The 17,547-nt window shown below is 37.0% G+C and overlaps 1 protein-coding gene across 2 annotated transcripts in view; it reads right to left on the bottom strand.

Annotated features, from left to right (window-relative positions):
- LOC131048087 (K(+) efflux antiporter 4) overlaps positions 1–17,547 on the bottom strand; it is an 88,180-nt gene that overhangs the window by 40,442 nt on the left and 30,191 nt on the right. For both annotated transcript variants that reach the window (XM_059207102.1, XM_057981945.2), the window contains exons 11-14: positions 13,897–13,974; positions 13,616–13,701; positions 12,075–12,171; positions 11,816–11,869 (exon numbers count right to left, since the gene is read on the bottom strand). In XM_059207102.1, the coding sequence (XP_059063085.1) occupies positions 11,816–11,869; positions 12,075–12,171; positions 13,616–13,701; positions 13,897–13,974 (315 nt within the window). The remainder of the gene's footprint in view (positions 1–11,815; positions 11,870–12,074; positions 12,172–13,615; positions 13,702–13,896; positions 13,975–17,547) is intronic.

The following is a 17,547-nucleotide window of genomic DNA, read 5'->3' as shown; positions in this document are numbered from 1 at the left end:
ATTTTTCATTTCATTTGATAATAGTTAATAGTCAGATAATAGTTAATAGTCAGATAATAGTCAATAGAGCAAGAGTCAATAGTTGATGTAAGAGAGATTAGAGTTAGAAGCAATTTTTATTTTGTAGCAAGATTGAGCCTTGAAGAGAGAAATTCAAGCAATTGTTGTACATGATGACTTGGAAATCAATAAAATATTGAAGTTATGGTGTTTTGTTGCAAATTTCTTGAGTTATCTTCATGGTTGTTTGGCGTACTTGAATCATGCTCAATCGAAGTAGATTGTTAATTTGAAAGACTAAGTGTGAGATTTGATATTTGGTAGGATTCGCAATCCAAACCACTAGCTTCTTGCTGATTGTAGGAAAGCCTTGCGTGGTCGACTGGAGAACACTTTGAGTCCTTAATCTTCAATCATTACCGTGTCTTGGATATGTACCTTCGTAGTAGTATCCTTGGTCTTTGATGCATTGAATACCATCATATTACCTTAGAAGATCGCACTAATTTCAATTGAGTTGTTATCTTATCGCAAAATTGAAGTTGGTTGAGTCTTGCCAAATCTCGTCCATGCTAAGTCATTCATAGGGTTAGGCTAGATTAGACCTCTTAAAACCCTATCCTTTTGTTTTTTTTTTGAAAGTTCCTTTTAGTTTAGTAAAATCTTCGAGCTTTGAATACGTAAGACCCCTTGGAGGAAACAGCAAATCACATCATACCACTAAAAAAGCTTGTCCACACGTGGAGACCCCACTAAAAGAACCTTGGAGTCCACCTAACTGATCCTTTTTGCAGATCTTCAGCAGTTAGAGACTATTTTCTCAAGAGAGGATAAGATGCCTATTGGTATTTTATTCTGTGTATGATTGTGTATAAAATACACGTCAACAGGAACCTGGGGGTTCTGGGGTCAAGGACTTGGGAGCTTGGGAACCTAGGGGTTCCAGGGGTTCCAGGAGTTCCAGGGTTGAAGACTTAGGAACTTGGGAACCTGGGGGTTCCGCAGTTCTAGGGTCAGGGACTTCGGAACATGGGGACCTGAGGGTTCCGGAGTTCCAGGGTTGAAGACTTAGAAACTTGGTAACCTGGGGGTTTCGAAGTTTCGGGGTTGAGGAAGAGAAGACTTGGGAACTTGGGAACCTGGGGGTTTCGGAGTTCGGGCAAGACAACACTTCACACTTCATGATTCCATTGTTTTCTCTTTGATCAACTAAGGCAGCGCTGGTCCATAGAACATATCTCTGATCGGTTCTCACTAATGGACCAAGGGTGTCATAAAATGACAACAATGTGCACGTGAAGTTTGTTTCAATCACCCTACTTATTAAGTTATCTTCACTTTATCAACTCCTGAAATTCGCTTCATCTCTTCAAAACATGAAGTTCACTCTAGATCCTTCAAACATGAAGTTCACCTTCATAGGGAATTCACTCCATTTTCTCAAATCATGAAATTCGCTCTAATCTTCTAAGTCATGAAGTGCATTTTGCATAAAGTTTGCTCCCCTTTATTGATTCATAAAGTTCATTTGAATGGAATACGCTCTCAATCATCAACTCATGAAGTAGACTTTTATGAACTTCGTTCCAAATGTCCCAAACATGAAACTCGCCCCAAGATGGCAACTCATGAAGTTGCAAAATCTGCTCCAAAGTGGCAACTCATGAAGTTGCAAAATCCACTCCAAAGTGGCAACTCATGAAGTTAAAAAATTCGCTTTAAGGGGTGCACATGAAGTCTTATTTCCATTGCCTTGCTTGCTAAGTTTGCTTGTCTTTTCCAAACATGAAATCTGCTCCAAACTCTTCAAACCTGAAGTTCACTCCAATACTCCAACTCATGAAGTTGTCTCAAATGTTAAATTTCGCTTGGGTTGCTCAACTCATGAAGTAAGGATTTCGATCCACTTTTGCAACTCATGAAGTAGGGAATTCGCTCCAACTTAGCAACGCATGAAGTTGTGATTTCGCTCCACTCTTGCAACTCATGAAGTTCACTCTAAAGGTTAAATTCATGAAGTTCATGTTCTCAAATTTGTTTCATCCATTTATTCCCCACTTTGCTCATGAAGGCTTGAAGATGTCATTCGCTCCAAGTTCCTAATTCATGAATTTCACTCCAAAACTCCATCTCATGAAGTAGGAATTTCGCTCCAAGAAGTGAAATCATGAAGTTCGCTCCAAACTAGAAAGTCATGAAGTTTGCTCCAAAACACAAAGTCATGAAGTTCGCTTGGCATTGAATCAATTCAAGGCGATCATCCTTCCTCTCTCATTCAACTTTGCTCATGTAGGCTTGCTTGTGTATGCTCATTGATGAAATTTGCTCCAAGGAGGCAAGTCATGAAGTTCGCTCCAAAACATGAAGTCATGAAGTTCGCTTGCAACTGCTTGAACATGAAGTGAGTGATTCCAAATTTCTTTCATCCCCTTTCTTCCATTTCGCTTGTGAAGCCTTGAAGGTGAAATTCGTTCCAATACCCCAACTCATGAAGTTGGCTTGAGATCATCTACTCATGAAGTTAAGAATTCGCTCCAAAAGGTGAAGTCATGAAGTGTGAATTTCGCTCCACTTGCTCAAGTCATGAAGTATGAATTTCGCTCCACTTGTTCAAGTCATGAAGTATGAATTTTGATTCAAATGGTGAACTCATGAAGCTTGCTCTTGAGTGTTTGATCATGAAGTAGGCAATTTCCTTCATTCCTCCACTTCCAACATGAAGAAGCTCACTCCAAATCTCCCAAGCATGAAGTTCGCTCCAAAAGTCACTCATGAAGTTCGCTCCATATCCTTCAAACATGAAGTTCGCTTCAAAAGTGTGAGCCATGAAGTTAAAACCTAGAGAAGACTTAGAGATGAGGCGGATTACAAATGAGCTTATTAATCACTTCAATGCACAAGATTTCAATCCTTGGAATAATTCATTCAATTGCTCAAACTCATACTTACACCAATTCTTAAGCAAAAGACTCAAGGGAAAATTAAAACAATTGGAGCTTACCTACAACCTTGAACTCTTGGATTGACGCTATCAGCAATTTTATTCAACTCTTTAGCTAGACTCCTGATTAACCGGCATGACATGCAAACCCTATAAACTTACTCACTTACTTCACCTTTCACACAAAGCTATTCACCTAGCTCCTAGCCATTTTAAGCGCCTATGCTTCTCTAATGCAAAGGCTAATAGCAAAAGACTCAAACACAACCCAGGAAGCAAGAAAAAAAGTGGGGGTCCTCATTTGCGATGGGGCGATGTGTGAATACCTCACAACAGGAACAAAGTAAAAATAAAGAGAAAAATTTGTCAATTAAAAATTTAGCTGAAGTAGTATGGTGGCGATTCGCTTTTTGTTAGTGGCAAAAAGCATAGGTGTCATGCTGGTTAGAACAATGTGTCATGGCAGATTTGTTTGTGTTAGATTAAAAAAAGAAGAATAGCTGATGCAAGCAATCTTTGTTCAAGTTCTTTAGCATTACAAAACCATTTTGAGCCTTTGTTGTTGTGTTTCTTATTAAACTTATTATCCATCATTCATGGCTTCATTGTAATTCATCCATTATTTTCAATTGATGCAACACTCAATTAAGAATTCTCAAGGGAGTAGCATGTAAGTGTAGTAGAGACTACATGGAAAGAAGCTGCCAAGCATTGCAACAGTTAGGATATTGTTGTTATGTCGTTGGTGTCTTTGAAGGCCTTGAGAACATAGCAACCTTGTAGCAGTTACATTTCCACTAAGGGTTGTTTCCTTTGTGACAAGGGCTGATCCTAATTGGATAACGAAAAGTTATTTTGGTGTCTTGTGATTGATGATTGCACTAATGGCTTCACCGTTGTCAATTGTGTTAGTTGTTAGGATTAGGTGTTGTACACATTGCATAACATTAGATATTTATTTTGAGGCCATTTGTAAAGTTGTATTGTAACATTGGGTTAGTCATTTCATGTGTGGAAGAGATACAATAATTAAATATCATTTGGGAAAGATACTTAATATTGTACAAGTAACAAACTTCGTACCCAAAAGTAAATTAGGGGTCAATGGTTTTGTGTTCTCATGGTTTTGAGGCACATGATTTTATCTTATCACATGGTTGTAATTGTGTGAGCTTGAGTTTATTTAAGCAAGCACATGTTTAGTGGTTAAGGTTGGCTGGGAGAATAGGTTGTCAATGTATTGAGTCTTCTTTTGAGGAATGCATATGTGAAGCATGGCATGGGATAAGTGGATTCATGCGATTCATGCTTGGACACATGGAGGATGCATTGGAAAGGCTTAAGTCTTTCAAAAGTGTTCATTGTAACTCTATAACTGCATGTATTCTTTTATTGTTGAATAACAGATAGTGTATGAATGCTTTTGGAGGTTGGGTTTTTCTCTCTTGAGGATTTTCTCAAGGTATATATTGTGTTATCTTGTGGCTTGTTTATTTTATCTATGCATTGGTTATTTTGTAAGCTAGTATGCAAGATTTTCTCTCATGGGGTTATGTAGGAAATGGATCAATCATCCTATGTGATTTTCCTAACATTTGTAAGGATTCGATGAAGAAATGAGAATAAATGAGCAATCAGGAACTCCACAATGTGTAGAGGAATGTTTGATAATTTATTTAATATATTATAGGGGTTTACAAATCAGATACAATGAGAATGTGTATAGGAATGTTTGATTAAAATGTCTATATAATCAACCATTATTATGTTTATAGAAACCTATACAACACAACTAGGAACCAGAAAACCCTCAAGCTGCACCATGTAAACCCCGTCATCCAAATCTCCATTCAAGAAGGCACTCTTATCATCCATTTGATACACCTTTGACCTTCCAACCAAACTAAGTTGCCATGGAGACAGAGAACCGAAATGTTAACATCTTCATTGTAGTCTTTATACTCTATCCTCTCCTATTGCAAATATGATCTTGCAACTGGACAAGCTTTGTACTTGTCTTAAGTACCCTCAGCTTTGCATTTGACCTTATGGACCTTTGCATGCAATGGTTTGTTTAATAGGAAGCAACTCCTACAACTCCCAAGAATGATTTTTGATCAAGGCATCATACTCAATCTTCATGGCAACTTCCTATTCAAGTTGTCCTTGTGCCTTTGAGTACCATTGTGGTTTAGATACCTAAAAACGATGTGATGACGGAGATAATGGACATGTTCAATTGTTGAACTTGTAATGCAATCTATTTCTCCATTCACTAAGGTCATGCATCTAATTGAGGAAGTTTGTCCTCGTATACACCTTATAAAGTAGAATAATAACATTTAGGCTTCCAACGCACCTTAGGCAAACACTATGTTGGTGAAACCTCAACCAAAATCTAAGGTAAATTTCTATATTGGTGGAATCTTAGCTAAGGTAAATTTCTATATTGGCGGAATCTTAACTAAAGTGTGGCATCTCTAATAGACTGAGGGTGAAGTATCACCCTAAAACTAACACACAAAAATACAAGATAAACTAGAGAGTCATCTTTTAATGGCACCATAACACTAGGCCCTTGATCTTCATTGACCTCCTATTGAACACAAGGAAAGAATGGCTTTATTTCCTTTACATAATATCTCCACTAATTACTATATTGTTATTAGAAATATCAATAAGTCTATAAGCCTTAGATTGTTCACTATATCCAACAAATAAATAATCGTTACTCTTAAGAGACCAATTTTCCATAGACTGTTCACTATATCCAACAAATAAATAATTGTTACTCTTAGAGTCCAGTTTTTTCTTATTTTATCGCAAACCAAAGCATGTAGTTGAACCAAAAACATGCAAAATTATCACTTTAGATTTATCATCTTTAAAGGCATTGCAAGGAGTTTTGTTTAGAAGAAAAATTGTGTCACAAATATCTATATGGCACATTTACTAATGTACATCATGCACCATGCCATATCCATAATAGTCCTATTTCAGCTTTCTGGCACCCCATTTTTCTTTGGAGTGTCAGTGTAATCAACTAGCACCTATGTTACTAGGTTCCTCTAAACATTGTTGGTCATAATGGCCCTGTGTAAAGATATCCTCTATTTCTAATGACTTTTTGCTAGATAATATAATATTTCTTGAAATCATTTAAATTTGGCAGTATTAACATTTTCAGCATTTTTTCTTAACAAGTGTAATGTCCCCTTGTTGAAATAGGATTTATTAATAAATAACTAGGTTACCGGGTTCGCCTCTGGGCACCCCTGGTACGGGTCCTGGTTCGACCAAATCCGTGGTGTGGGTCCGGTTCGACCAGGGTTCGAAAAACCCAGAGGTGGTTCGATCCTGGTCGAACACAATCGAACCCGGGGGCAAACCCAGTCGAACCCGGGCGGACCCAGGTCGAACCTAGTAGTGTTTATCTTGACAGCTATATGTGTGTGGTCTGGAGCAGTCGATTCCTTGTGTTTATTCTTAAGCTTCGTTTCTTTTTGGCAGCCGTTGTATTTGGCACACATATTAAATGGCGCATATTCCAAGTAATATGCGTTATTCTTTTGTGGCTGTGAGTTTGTTCGATGATTTTTTTTGTCAGAAATGTTCTTTCCAGAGCCAATTTCTGCTTTATGCGTTTCTTTTTGAAACAATTTTGGGCTGCAATTTCTTTTGTCTGTCAGAGCTAATGCGTCATTTGTTGGAAAATGATTTCTCTTTTCTACAGAAAAACCCATATATGCCAAGGTAGGGGTGTCATGTTGCTTTTGGAAAAGAAAGTCACTCTTGGATGATCCATTTGATGATTAAACTTTAAGTTTATATTGTTGAAAGTTTAAACAATGATACTTGAAAATTTTGTCATTTTGATATTAAACTTGATGTATATGATGCTATTATGGTATGATCATGATGCTATGATTACAAGTTTATGTTTGTTTTGTTGTTTATATGATGCTATGTGACATGCAAATTTTAATTCATGCTTATAGGCTTCACAAATATCAATATATATATATATATATATATATATAATTTACATGTTTTTGCACTAACGAACCCAAACCCCTTTCAAAATTTTGCCGTACCAGCGTACCAGGTTTTCCAAACCCGAACCGGTGCCCGAACTCGAACCAGTAACTTAGATAAATAATAATAAATTAAAATATAAAAGAATAAAAATAAAATTCAATATAGTTAAAATTTAGTTAAGTGAATGGTCAAAACGCATGAAATGAAGAGTTGTGACTCCCTCAAACATGAGATATAAAAGGGAGAGAAGAGAACTTCATTTGGGGAGAAAAGGGACGAAGAAGAAAGAAGGGAGCAAAGGAATTAAGGAAGCATTAGTGGGAAGAAGATAAGGAAGTCACTCTTTCAAAGGGGCAGCAATGATGAAGGGTTGTGACCCTTTCAAAGGGTGGTAATTGTGAAAGGTTGTGACCATTATGAAGAGGTGCGACTCTCCCTCACATTGGAGGATATAAAGGGGAAAACTTTTCTTTTGAAGAGAAAAAAAATTAAAAGGGGAGATCAATTTACAATGAAAACTGGTTACTCAATTCTTATGAAAGGTGGTGACCCTTCCACCAACAAAGTACAAAGGAGAATTCATTCCAAGCATTGAAGGGGACTTATCAATCAATGGAGGAAATCAATACAATTAACATCAATTCTCCTAAGAAAGCAAAGAATCTTTAGCAATCAAATACAGATCGAACCATTCAGCAATAGCACTCATCCAAGAGAGCAGCATTCAGCTTTCAAAGAGGGAAACAACATCAAATTGAATCTGTCCAAATTACCACAGCAGACTGAAAATACATAACTTGCAATAATCCTACAAGTATAGTACGCAAGATTTAGTGTCCTCCCAAAGGGGGGCATTACAACAGGACATAAAAAGTTCAAAAAAGCAAGTAATGCAAGAATAGGTCTAAATAAATGTGCCTGCTCAAACCACTACAAAACATATATTTCTACAATAGAGTACAGAATAAGTAGTTGGTTGCAATAAAACTCACCTCTTCTTTCTCACGTCGCACTAGTCTGTTTCCTGATGTACAAACTCACCTCTTCTTGTTCATGTCGTGTTGGTCTCTATTTCCTCACGTCACGCAGGTTATATTCTGCTAGTCTATTTCCTCACGTCGGGCAGATCTTATTCCTCCAGTCGCGACTGTGCCAATTCATAGATTTCCCACCTTTTTCTATGGGTGATTTTTAGGATTTATATCAATTTTTTTGCCAGCTTGATATTACACAATTTTCAAACATGATTTTTAATCAGCAAAAGTCATTGACTATCAGTCAACGACTTTTTTGCTCGACTCGCAATTTATATGGGGAAATATTCAGCACTTGCAATGATCCACAATTAATCACAACTCAATGCCAGACTTCTGCTTCTTTGGTTAAAATTATTTGAGCACATAGTCGATATTCAAAAATCATGAGTATCTTGTGACCCCAAATATTAAAATTTTCCCCAATTAATTTATGTGCCTTCAACCATTTGCAAAACAAAAAATCTTGAAAAATACTTCAGCTCCTTTTTAAGGCTCACAAAATTTTCAGAATAGATATTGAACGCATAAATCAACTACCTTTCTAAAGGATGTATAAGATATTTTTCTCAGACTAACTGTTTGTGTTTGCAGGTGTTTCACAGCCCATATACGATTTTTACGAAACACATATGAAAGTTTTCAACAGACAAGACATACCCACCTTAATTCTATTAAACGCTTACAAATCACATGCAAGCATCTGATTTAAAAACGTGACTGGAAATGAATTGTTCTGGCCACCGTGACTGCAAGTGTGTTGCCCTCTTTTATTTAAACATGTGCCCTCATTTTCAAATGCCTTTTTCAAAGGCATGCCCTCAACTTAAACAATAAATGACTATATCCTTCTGCCCATACGCGACTATTTTGGTCATAATTGGACGCATTCTGGTCTCAATTTGTTATTGTGATCTTCAGACATAATTTTAGACAATCACGATTTTAAACTTCTTCCTTCGATCCGGGTTTGCAGAGTCTTATTTCAAACAGCCACAACTGGCATTTCTTTCAACATTTTATGAACACGACTATTTCCCTCACAATTTTACCTTCATACAATCAAGTTTAAGAATTCATACAGTTTGTTTCATGACTTCTATCACACCCATAGTTTGAGGACTCGGACTCGACACAGACTTGGCAGCCCAAAATAGGACTTAGACTCGGGACTCAGCAAAAAACTCAGCTACAACTTGGCTAGGACTCGGCAAAGAAGAAAACCATAGTTTTACCTAAAAAAAAAATTAAATGATTTAGAGAACATAGTGTTATTTTTTATGATCGGATTAATAACATGCAGATATAAGACAATTCAATCAAATTTGCACAACATATACCCTAGGAAAACCCTCCAACATGAGGGAGAAAAACCCAGCAACAAATGTCTCTTATTATATTTATCAAACAGCAAGATATCTTTACAAAAATCGCTTCACTCATTGAAGCTAGATGAATGAAACAATCCACAATAGATGAAATACGATCTGCTGTGTGAATCAATCTTCCTTAGATGATTCATGTACTGCTGTAGAAAATACACAACCTGCTGATGAAGGTATACGAACTGCTATATAAGATATTCGATCTGCTGTGTGTATCCGAACTGTTATAGAAGATATTCGATCTGCTGTAGGAGAGACACGGACTGCAGGTGATAATAATCAATGCAAAGTGAGGAGAGCAGATCTCCTTTTATATCCTAGCGGAGGTGACCCTTCACCAAGGGTCGGCTCCCTTTGAACCAAGACAACTCTTCATACAATGCAAGGTGGTCTTTCATAGGGTGGCGGACTTTCAGCAAAGTTCACGATTAAATTTGACAGCCATATGGCCGTCACCAGACTGTTGCACCCCTTTTGGCTGACCGTACAGATGATGACATGGCAGGTTGATGTGGCAAACCATACTGCTGATGTGGCTGCTGACTGGACTGTGCGGATTGTCTGCGCAGACTGTTGATGTGGATGCTGAGTGTGCTTTGCCAACTGGGCAGGCTAACGTGTGTATGGCTGAATGCATGGATGATGATGTGGCATCGAGTTGGCAGGTAATGTCACCCTGCACTATGTGGCCCGCTGAGAATCTGCCACGTGTTTGCCTGCGTGGCAAAAAGACCGCCACGTGGGCGAATTACCGCCCAACATGTGTCTTCCTGCAGAACAAAATAAAAAAACTTGTCAGGGGCTGTTGGGGGCGGAGTGGCGCTGCGCAAGTGGAGCCCGAGGAGGCAGCAAAGGTGGAGCCTAGGGAACGAGAGCAGAAGACATCGGCGAAAGGGTGGTCGGTCGGATGCTGCAGCGATGGGACGAAAAGCACAGCCGCGGGAGGAAAGGGCAGCGCCAGGCACGAGAACCGCCTGAGAACAAAGCATAGTGGTGTCGGCAGTTGCAGGGTCACCGGTGGAAAATCCGGGGGCAGGGCCCGGAACACAGGTGCAGTCTGCAAAAACTGCAGACACGTACAGTTGGGGGGGGTGGGATAACGTTCGAAGGTGGAATTATCATCTCACAATAAGTGGATATGATAAAGTAACAACAAGATCACACCATAAAAGGTGGAAATTCTCCTACATACACACTCGCAATGTATGCACATCTCCCTAAGTGTCTCATATGCAAACTACAATGTTATGCATGTACCTAAGTAAACTTAAGTGTAATTATATCCAAGATGAATAAATAATTATACCAACATAATGATATGTCAAAATGAGAAAATCTGAAAAAAAAAAAAAAGTACAATCTACATCTTTCTCTTTCCTCTCGTAATGTAACTCCATCTTTCAAACCTCGAACTAGAAGGTGCTACTGCTACGGCATCTAAATGATGATGTGAATTGTTTCTTGATCTTCAAAATATTCTTCGTCCTCCTCCATTGCATCCAATCCTGTTGGAGGTTTGGGTGTAGAGACCCTAACGGATTTGAGGATCAAGAAAGTGCAAAAAGTGAAAATTCATTAAAAATCCCAATTTTTAAAGATGTTGAGAGTCTCGTGTCAGGACTCACGAGTCCAACCCTAGGACTCGTCGAGTCTCACTGCAAAAATTGGGCATTTTTGTTTTGGACTCGTCTAGATGCAGCTTGCGAGTTCGTGGCAAGTCAACTTGGCGAGCCAACGGATTAACAAGTCCCAGTGAATCGCAGCCAAGTTTTCAATCTATGATCACACCTAATTCTCTACCATTCCCTCTTTGTATCCTTACACGAATTTCGAGTCTGCAATTCTTCGCACGGGACTTTTTTCAACTTCCTTCTTTGAATTCTAATCTCTAACATTCTACCCTTCCCGGACTTTCTCAACGCCATCATGCTCTGATACCAATGTTTGTAAGGCTTGAATGAAGAATGTATAAGGATAAAAAAACAAATGTTGATAAGGATTGATTGTAATTTTCATTGTGTATTGGCATTATGCAGATTTAGAAATCAATTATAACAAGAATGTGTACGATAATGTTGGATCAACATGTTTATATGAACAACCATTATAATTTTTATAGAAACCTATATACTTATATTTAATAAATTGCTTCCAAGATATTTGCACGAATGTGTATTAGATTACAAACTCTATGTATAATGGTAAATATTATGTCCTTATATGCAGCAATTTCTTAAAATAGATTCAGTCCATCTCAAGGACGAAGCACCACAGTGCATCTTCTCCAAAAGGTTCAGGTGTTAACTATACATAATTACCAGCTTGTACTTGTTGAAAAGAGAAATCATAAAAGGAAGCGCCATATAGAATCCCCACAAGAAAGAAAACTTAAAAGGAATGAGAAACGTTGCACAAACCCAAGCAACTAGCAAGCAGAATGCAACTGAAGCCAGCTGGTAAAGTTCATTTGTCTGCAATCCAAACAATAAACAGATCAATTGCAAATTAATATTTCCTACAACTTATTCCAAATATATATTCTTTGAATACAATCATGCATCTAGATATTATTCCAATAGAAACCTCATTCAAGTAATAAAAGGGGTATTCTTATATATTCAAAAGGAAGTTTTGCAGTTATACTTTAAAAAGTATTTATCAGTGAAAGAAACCTACCTGTGAAGAGAGTCTCATCATAAGCTTCAAAAGGCGTGGTACAAAAGACCGAGATAATATTTTTGCAGCAGCAAAAAATAAGGACAGCATAACCAGCCTACAAAAACCATGTTAGTGGACACAATAATCAGGAAATTGGAAAATATAATGCATATGATCTAGTAGCCTTAAAACTATGTTAATTTTTTTAATGATTAATTCTCATTTGAATAGGAAACACAGCTCGGTAACCATGAAGGAGGATAACTAGTTTCCTTGTTTGTCTTATCAGAAAGTTTAGTCACATATACCAACTATAGCCAATACACCATGGTGCAACAATTGAATAGCATCAATGAGCTTGAAGCAAACATTTGTTCCCTAAGCAGGTCTTATTTACTATCATGGAGGAACCATTCGCTGTTATGCTGATAAAGCTGAACTCTATATGTATTGATATGGTAAGGTGATTGGGGAACAACCGCTTGGCTCTATCACATAGCCCAGTTCTACCAAATAAAATGAGTTGTTGGCTGATGAGATTCATCCAGATACTTGTGAAGGGGTGGAGGCTGGGCAGGTAGCCATTGTAGTATTGTCCACAACAATGATGACTGGGAAATCCATGTTGTGCCATGAAAGGCACTTGCTCAACAAGATACCCAGCTTACTCGTGAAATATCATTCTGCCATATGTAACTCCAAAAAGAAGAAAATTAGAATTGGTTACTGATTGGGATGAAAGTCCATTTGCATATTTCCTGTAGGGGAGTCAGTTTGCATCTTTTTTGAGATGACTTGAGAAGGATGAGTCGGATCAGACATCACAGATTTTATCTCTGAATCTATAGCTATCTAAATCTTTAGATGAAATAGTATACTCAAAGCCCCGATGTACAATATATACCAGAATCAGATCTTATCATGATTGATAGATCTAAGCCTTTGAAGTTACTACCCGCTGCTATTAAGGATATATTGTTGTTAAGAATAAACTAGACATTTTATTCTCATCATAAGTTATACACAGCGAACCTGACATTCCAATCTAGTATATGATCCTTTCCACAGTCCGATGGCCATAATTAAAAAAAATTCATGCAGAAAATATAAGAGCATATGTTAATAAAAGGAAATAATGTTTGAACCATAAGCACCTCTCATCTTGAATTTTTGGAGACGAAAGAAGATTCTATTCTATTTAGTCATACTTCCGCCAAATGCAATTCTTTCCTTCACACTATTTACTGCTGAGCTTTTCCTTAAGAAAAATTTGAGGAATACAAACATATTGGAGCGTATAGCTGCAAAGCTAGCTTGCTACTTGTTTCTCATTTATTAAGCAGAGGAATCCTAAAAGAGATTTAACCTTTATTTGGAAAAATATGTGTGGTCTTGGTTGCATAAGACCATCTTAAAATAAACATTTTAGCTTGGTTAAGAAAGCAACTGTAACATTCAAATACAAGAAAGATACCAAAGAAAATAGTAAACAGACAATTAACATTGTAATAATAATGGGAAAAAAAAGGGTCATGCAAACTAGAGTAGACACTACTTACGATTTTGTCATGGACATTATCCCTTGCAAAATTCCATTGCCACCCAAAATAGGAAGTAAAGCAAATAATAGTCCAACTGCACAATCCTGGATGTTACAGAATTCACATAACATCAACACATTGTATATGCCTCCCCATTGTACAGAGTCCAATCAGGCACATCCCAATTTTGCTAAAGAATCACAATGTGTCCAACATCTTATCCATTTAACAATAAGGCTAACTTAGAAATTACAATTTATGAACAAGTAATTCAAGAGCATAGAATTTATGTCCCTCACTTGAAGAATTAGAGTTCCAATTGTAACTTGACCATAGGGCGAATTAATAGTATTTTGCTCCATCAAAAACTTTAGGACCTGAAATATAACCATAAAGAATGCTTTATAAGAAAACATTCAAGCATATAGAAATCATTAATTATTAACTTTTTTACCATTACCTCACATAAAACATGTCAAAAGAAGTTATATATTTTAGTCAAGTGAGGACTAGTCTTAAGTATGGAATGGGAATTCAAGTGCATAATTAATTTGGCAGCTTCACTTCAACATCTTTAACATCTAACATAAGCATATGTGGAGCACTATGAAGCCCATTCATTATCTATGTGAAATACCACCGAACAAAAACAACTGACTATTAAAAATTATGATCAGCAGAAAGCATCAACTATATTTGAATCATCAATGCAGATTTTGTATTTGGCATCATAAGTAATGACTCATAAATGCCCAGACACCGTATTTCCAGGCATTTTCTAAATAAACAAGTTGGATATAAATTTCAGTGTTCTGTATTGTCATCCTACAAATATAACCCCTAAATGTAAAGTTGACAGGCAGAAGACGAAAAATAAAACACAAGAAATGACAAAAAAATGAAAAAACAAAACAGCCTCACTTAACTCCAAAAGGGTGACTGTTCAGCAACTAAAACGGAAAAGCAAGAGGTATTTGTTTAGTTCCAATACCCAGCCATCAACATAGAATAAAGTTAAGGCATATGAGAGCTGAGAAGGAACATTGAATGGAATGTTAATCAATAGAAGAGCCACAGTCCATTCTAGGAAAGTCAATGGTTGTTTCCACAAAGTAGTTGCCCTTGTCCTCCTCCACTTGAGTCATATCCACTTTGTAATTGTGTTGAAGGTCAATGCCAAGCCCAAGAGGCAACCATTTCCATTTCCACGGTGAAATTTTCACCAAATAGGTTTCTCAGTCTTTCTCCATTGTGTAGTTCATCCAACTATCCATCTGCAGGAGTTTAATTTTAGACATCAAGCATATCCATACCCTTCTCATGCATTGTAGGTTGACTCCATACCTGTGCTAGGAGAGTTTATCACACGCAATGCTTCTCGTTTGAGTATTTGGAGTACTAGTAAAATCACACCATTTATCCAATTCGGCTTATGATAATTGATGAAATTATTAATGGCTTTATGGTACCAAAGTGGCTAAAAGTATTGCAGGCTATTGATCTTGTGAAGTTGCTTCTTGAGACAAATTTAGCTTGGTTTTCTCTGTGCTGCTTCCCATGGTTTAATTTGTCTTCTTTGATGGAAGTTATGATGTGAAATTGCCTATTACCTCCATGTGGCTTCAAGAGTGTTAATACCAACTGGTTAAAAATTACCAACACTGTCTGGATTTAAGATTCAAGTCCCATGTGACGATTAGGAAATTGATAATGCTCACTGCCTCAAACTTTCAATTAATCAGATAATTTGTGGAATTCATAGGATAATTGTGCAGTCACCTCTCCTCTTTGGCAACTGCTACTAGTCAATATATTAATCTATCATCATGCCTAACCGAATAGAAAACACCAGAGAGAACCTTCAAAAATTCACTTCAAATCCTCACTAGCTCCTCTTCTCTATCTTCATGCATCTGACAATAGAAATACCATCAACATAATTGGCATAATTTTCTTAGTAGTGAACTTAAGTTGTCATTAAGCCACTGAACCAACCTGATATTCAGGACTCTTTGAAGAAGTAACTTACTGTAAAATCTGCACACAATAGCCACACAATTTGCCTTGCTATCTATGAAAGACATCTTCATTCATTTAACAAATTGGATCCAATGAATTTGGGTTTCTTGTACAAGCAATGCATAAAAGAAATGTATATTAAAGGACTGTAGGTTGGAACCTCATGATTCTCATACTCTAAATTCTTTTGGCAAGAAATTCAAAGCTCCAATACCATCCGATCCTAGAAAATAGATAGGGACAACATGGTTAATTAGAATGCTCTGTGTCAAAAAAATGAAAGCTAATACACTTAAATAAATACACCAAAAGTGCAGAGTACAGGTAACAAAAAAACTAACAAGTCATTGACAGCTGTAATTTCATTACAGTGAAACTAGTTGTGTACAGTTTAAATCTGAGAAGAATGGTGAAATACTCTACTGCTTAGAGATCCCAAAAAAAGCCTAGATAAATAATGTTCCATTTATTCATTTCATATATAGAATTCAAATGAAGTAGAAAACAATGGCCATGATACTGAAGGCACTAGCGACAATGGAGTGTAGTATTGGCACATACTTGGAGAGTCTAGTGCCATCACCATTGGGACTATTTGCACTGGAGGAAAATTGGTGCAACCAATGTTGGTACTCCTATTTGCACTATAACTAACTTCCTCACACTCTGCTTCAGAAGCCAGGACAAATGATAAAGTGGAATATTTTTGTGCTGTGGACTTAGTGTCATAATAGTTGCAGTGTCAAAAGAACTAATCAGTGTTGGTGCTACTATTTGCACTAAAACTAACTTCCTCTAAAACTATGCTTCAGAAGCCAAGACCAAATGATAAACTGGAACATTTTTTTCTGTTAAGGACTTTGTGTCAAAATAATTGCAGAGTCAAACTCAGAGAGTATAGTGCCATCACAATTGACAATGCAGTGGAATAATGGCACAAACTCAGAGAGTCTAGTACCATCACCATTGGCACAACAGCACTGGCACTCAAGAAAAAATGATGCAACCAGTGTTGGTGCCACTATTTCCACTAAAACTAACTTCCACTCGCAAAGTGCTTCAGGAGCCAGGAAAATGATAAAGTGGAATATTTTTGTGCGATGAAGGACTTGTGTCAAAATAATCACATGGTCAAAAAGAATTGATCAATTGGAATGATATGCCTCTATAACTTGTCTGCACATTGGACCTCAGTCAGGTATGCAAATCACTCTCAGACTCAGTGATCCCACACTTCTCAGTAGTTAGTAGAATGAAAACCCCTGACTCAAACAGTAAACATTTCTCTAACTTTATCTTTGCCTCATGCAAGACAGCAGATAAGCATTTAGAAAAGAGATAATAATAATTATACTGATATACATGAGCACTATAAAGGTTGTAATGTTTTTTCAATGCTAGTAACTGCTTTCTTCATTCTAAGGTCATATTTGCCTCTTTTGACTGATCTATTGGAAATATTGAAAATAATAAAGACAGATTCAAAAATGATATTTCATTTAAAATGGATTATATGGACATGTTTTTTTCTTTTCTGTTCTTTGGTGCACTGAGTTTCTACCCTTATTATAAGTCTTTTTGATAAGCAAATATACCGCAAGCAATGAATTTGTTTTACAAATAACAGCAGAAAAAATGGATTCATCTAATAGGATGATTTAGACTTGGAGTTATATAGGAGGTAGCATATTTGTTGCCTGCTATGTCTATCACCCTCTATGCTACCTCAATGCAAGGCATCGTTCCTTGTGCATTTACTCTCACTGTTGATATTCCTTTGGAAACTATGATCCATGGAATTTTTGGTATGGATACAGTGGAGGAAAGGGGGAGGAGTTTCCAATACAGTAAAAAAATGCTCAAATTATTGGACCAGCAAGGGATGGAAAATTGTACATAAAAATTTTAACAGAAAAAGAAATGAATATATT

Source organism: Cryptomeria japonica, chromosome 6 (assembly GCF_030272615.1).
Source record: "Cryptomeria japonica chromosome 6, Sugi_1.0, whole genome shotgun sequence".
In the NCBI taxonomy this organism is placed as follows: Eukaryota; Viridiplantae; Streptophyta; class Pinopsida; order Cupressales; family Cupressaceae; genus Cryptomeria; species Cryptomeria japonica.
The sequence above is the reverse complement of the archived record's forward strand: the minus strand, read 5'-3'. Positions and strand labels throughout refer to the sequence as shown.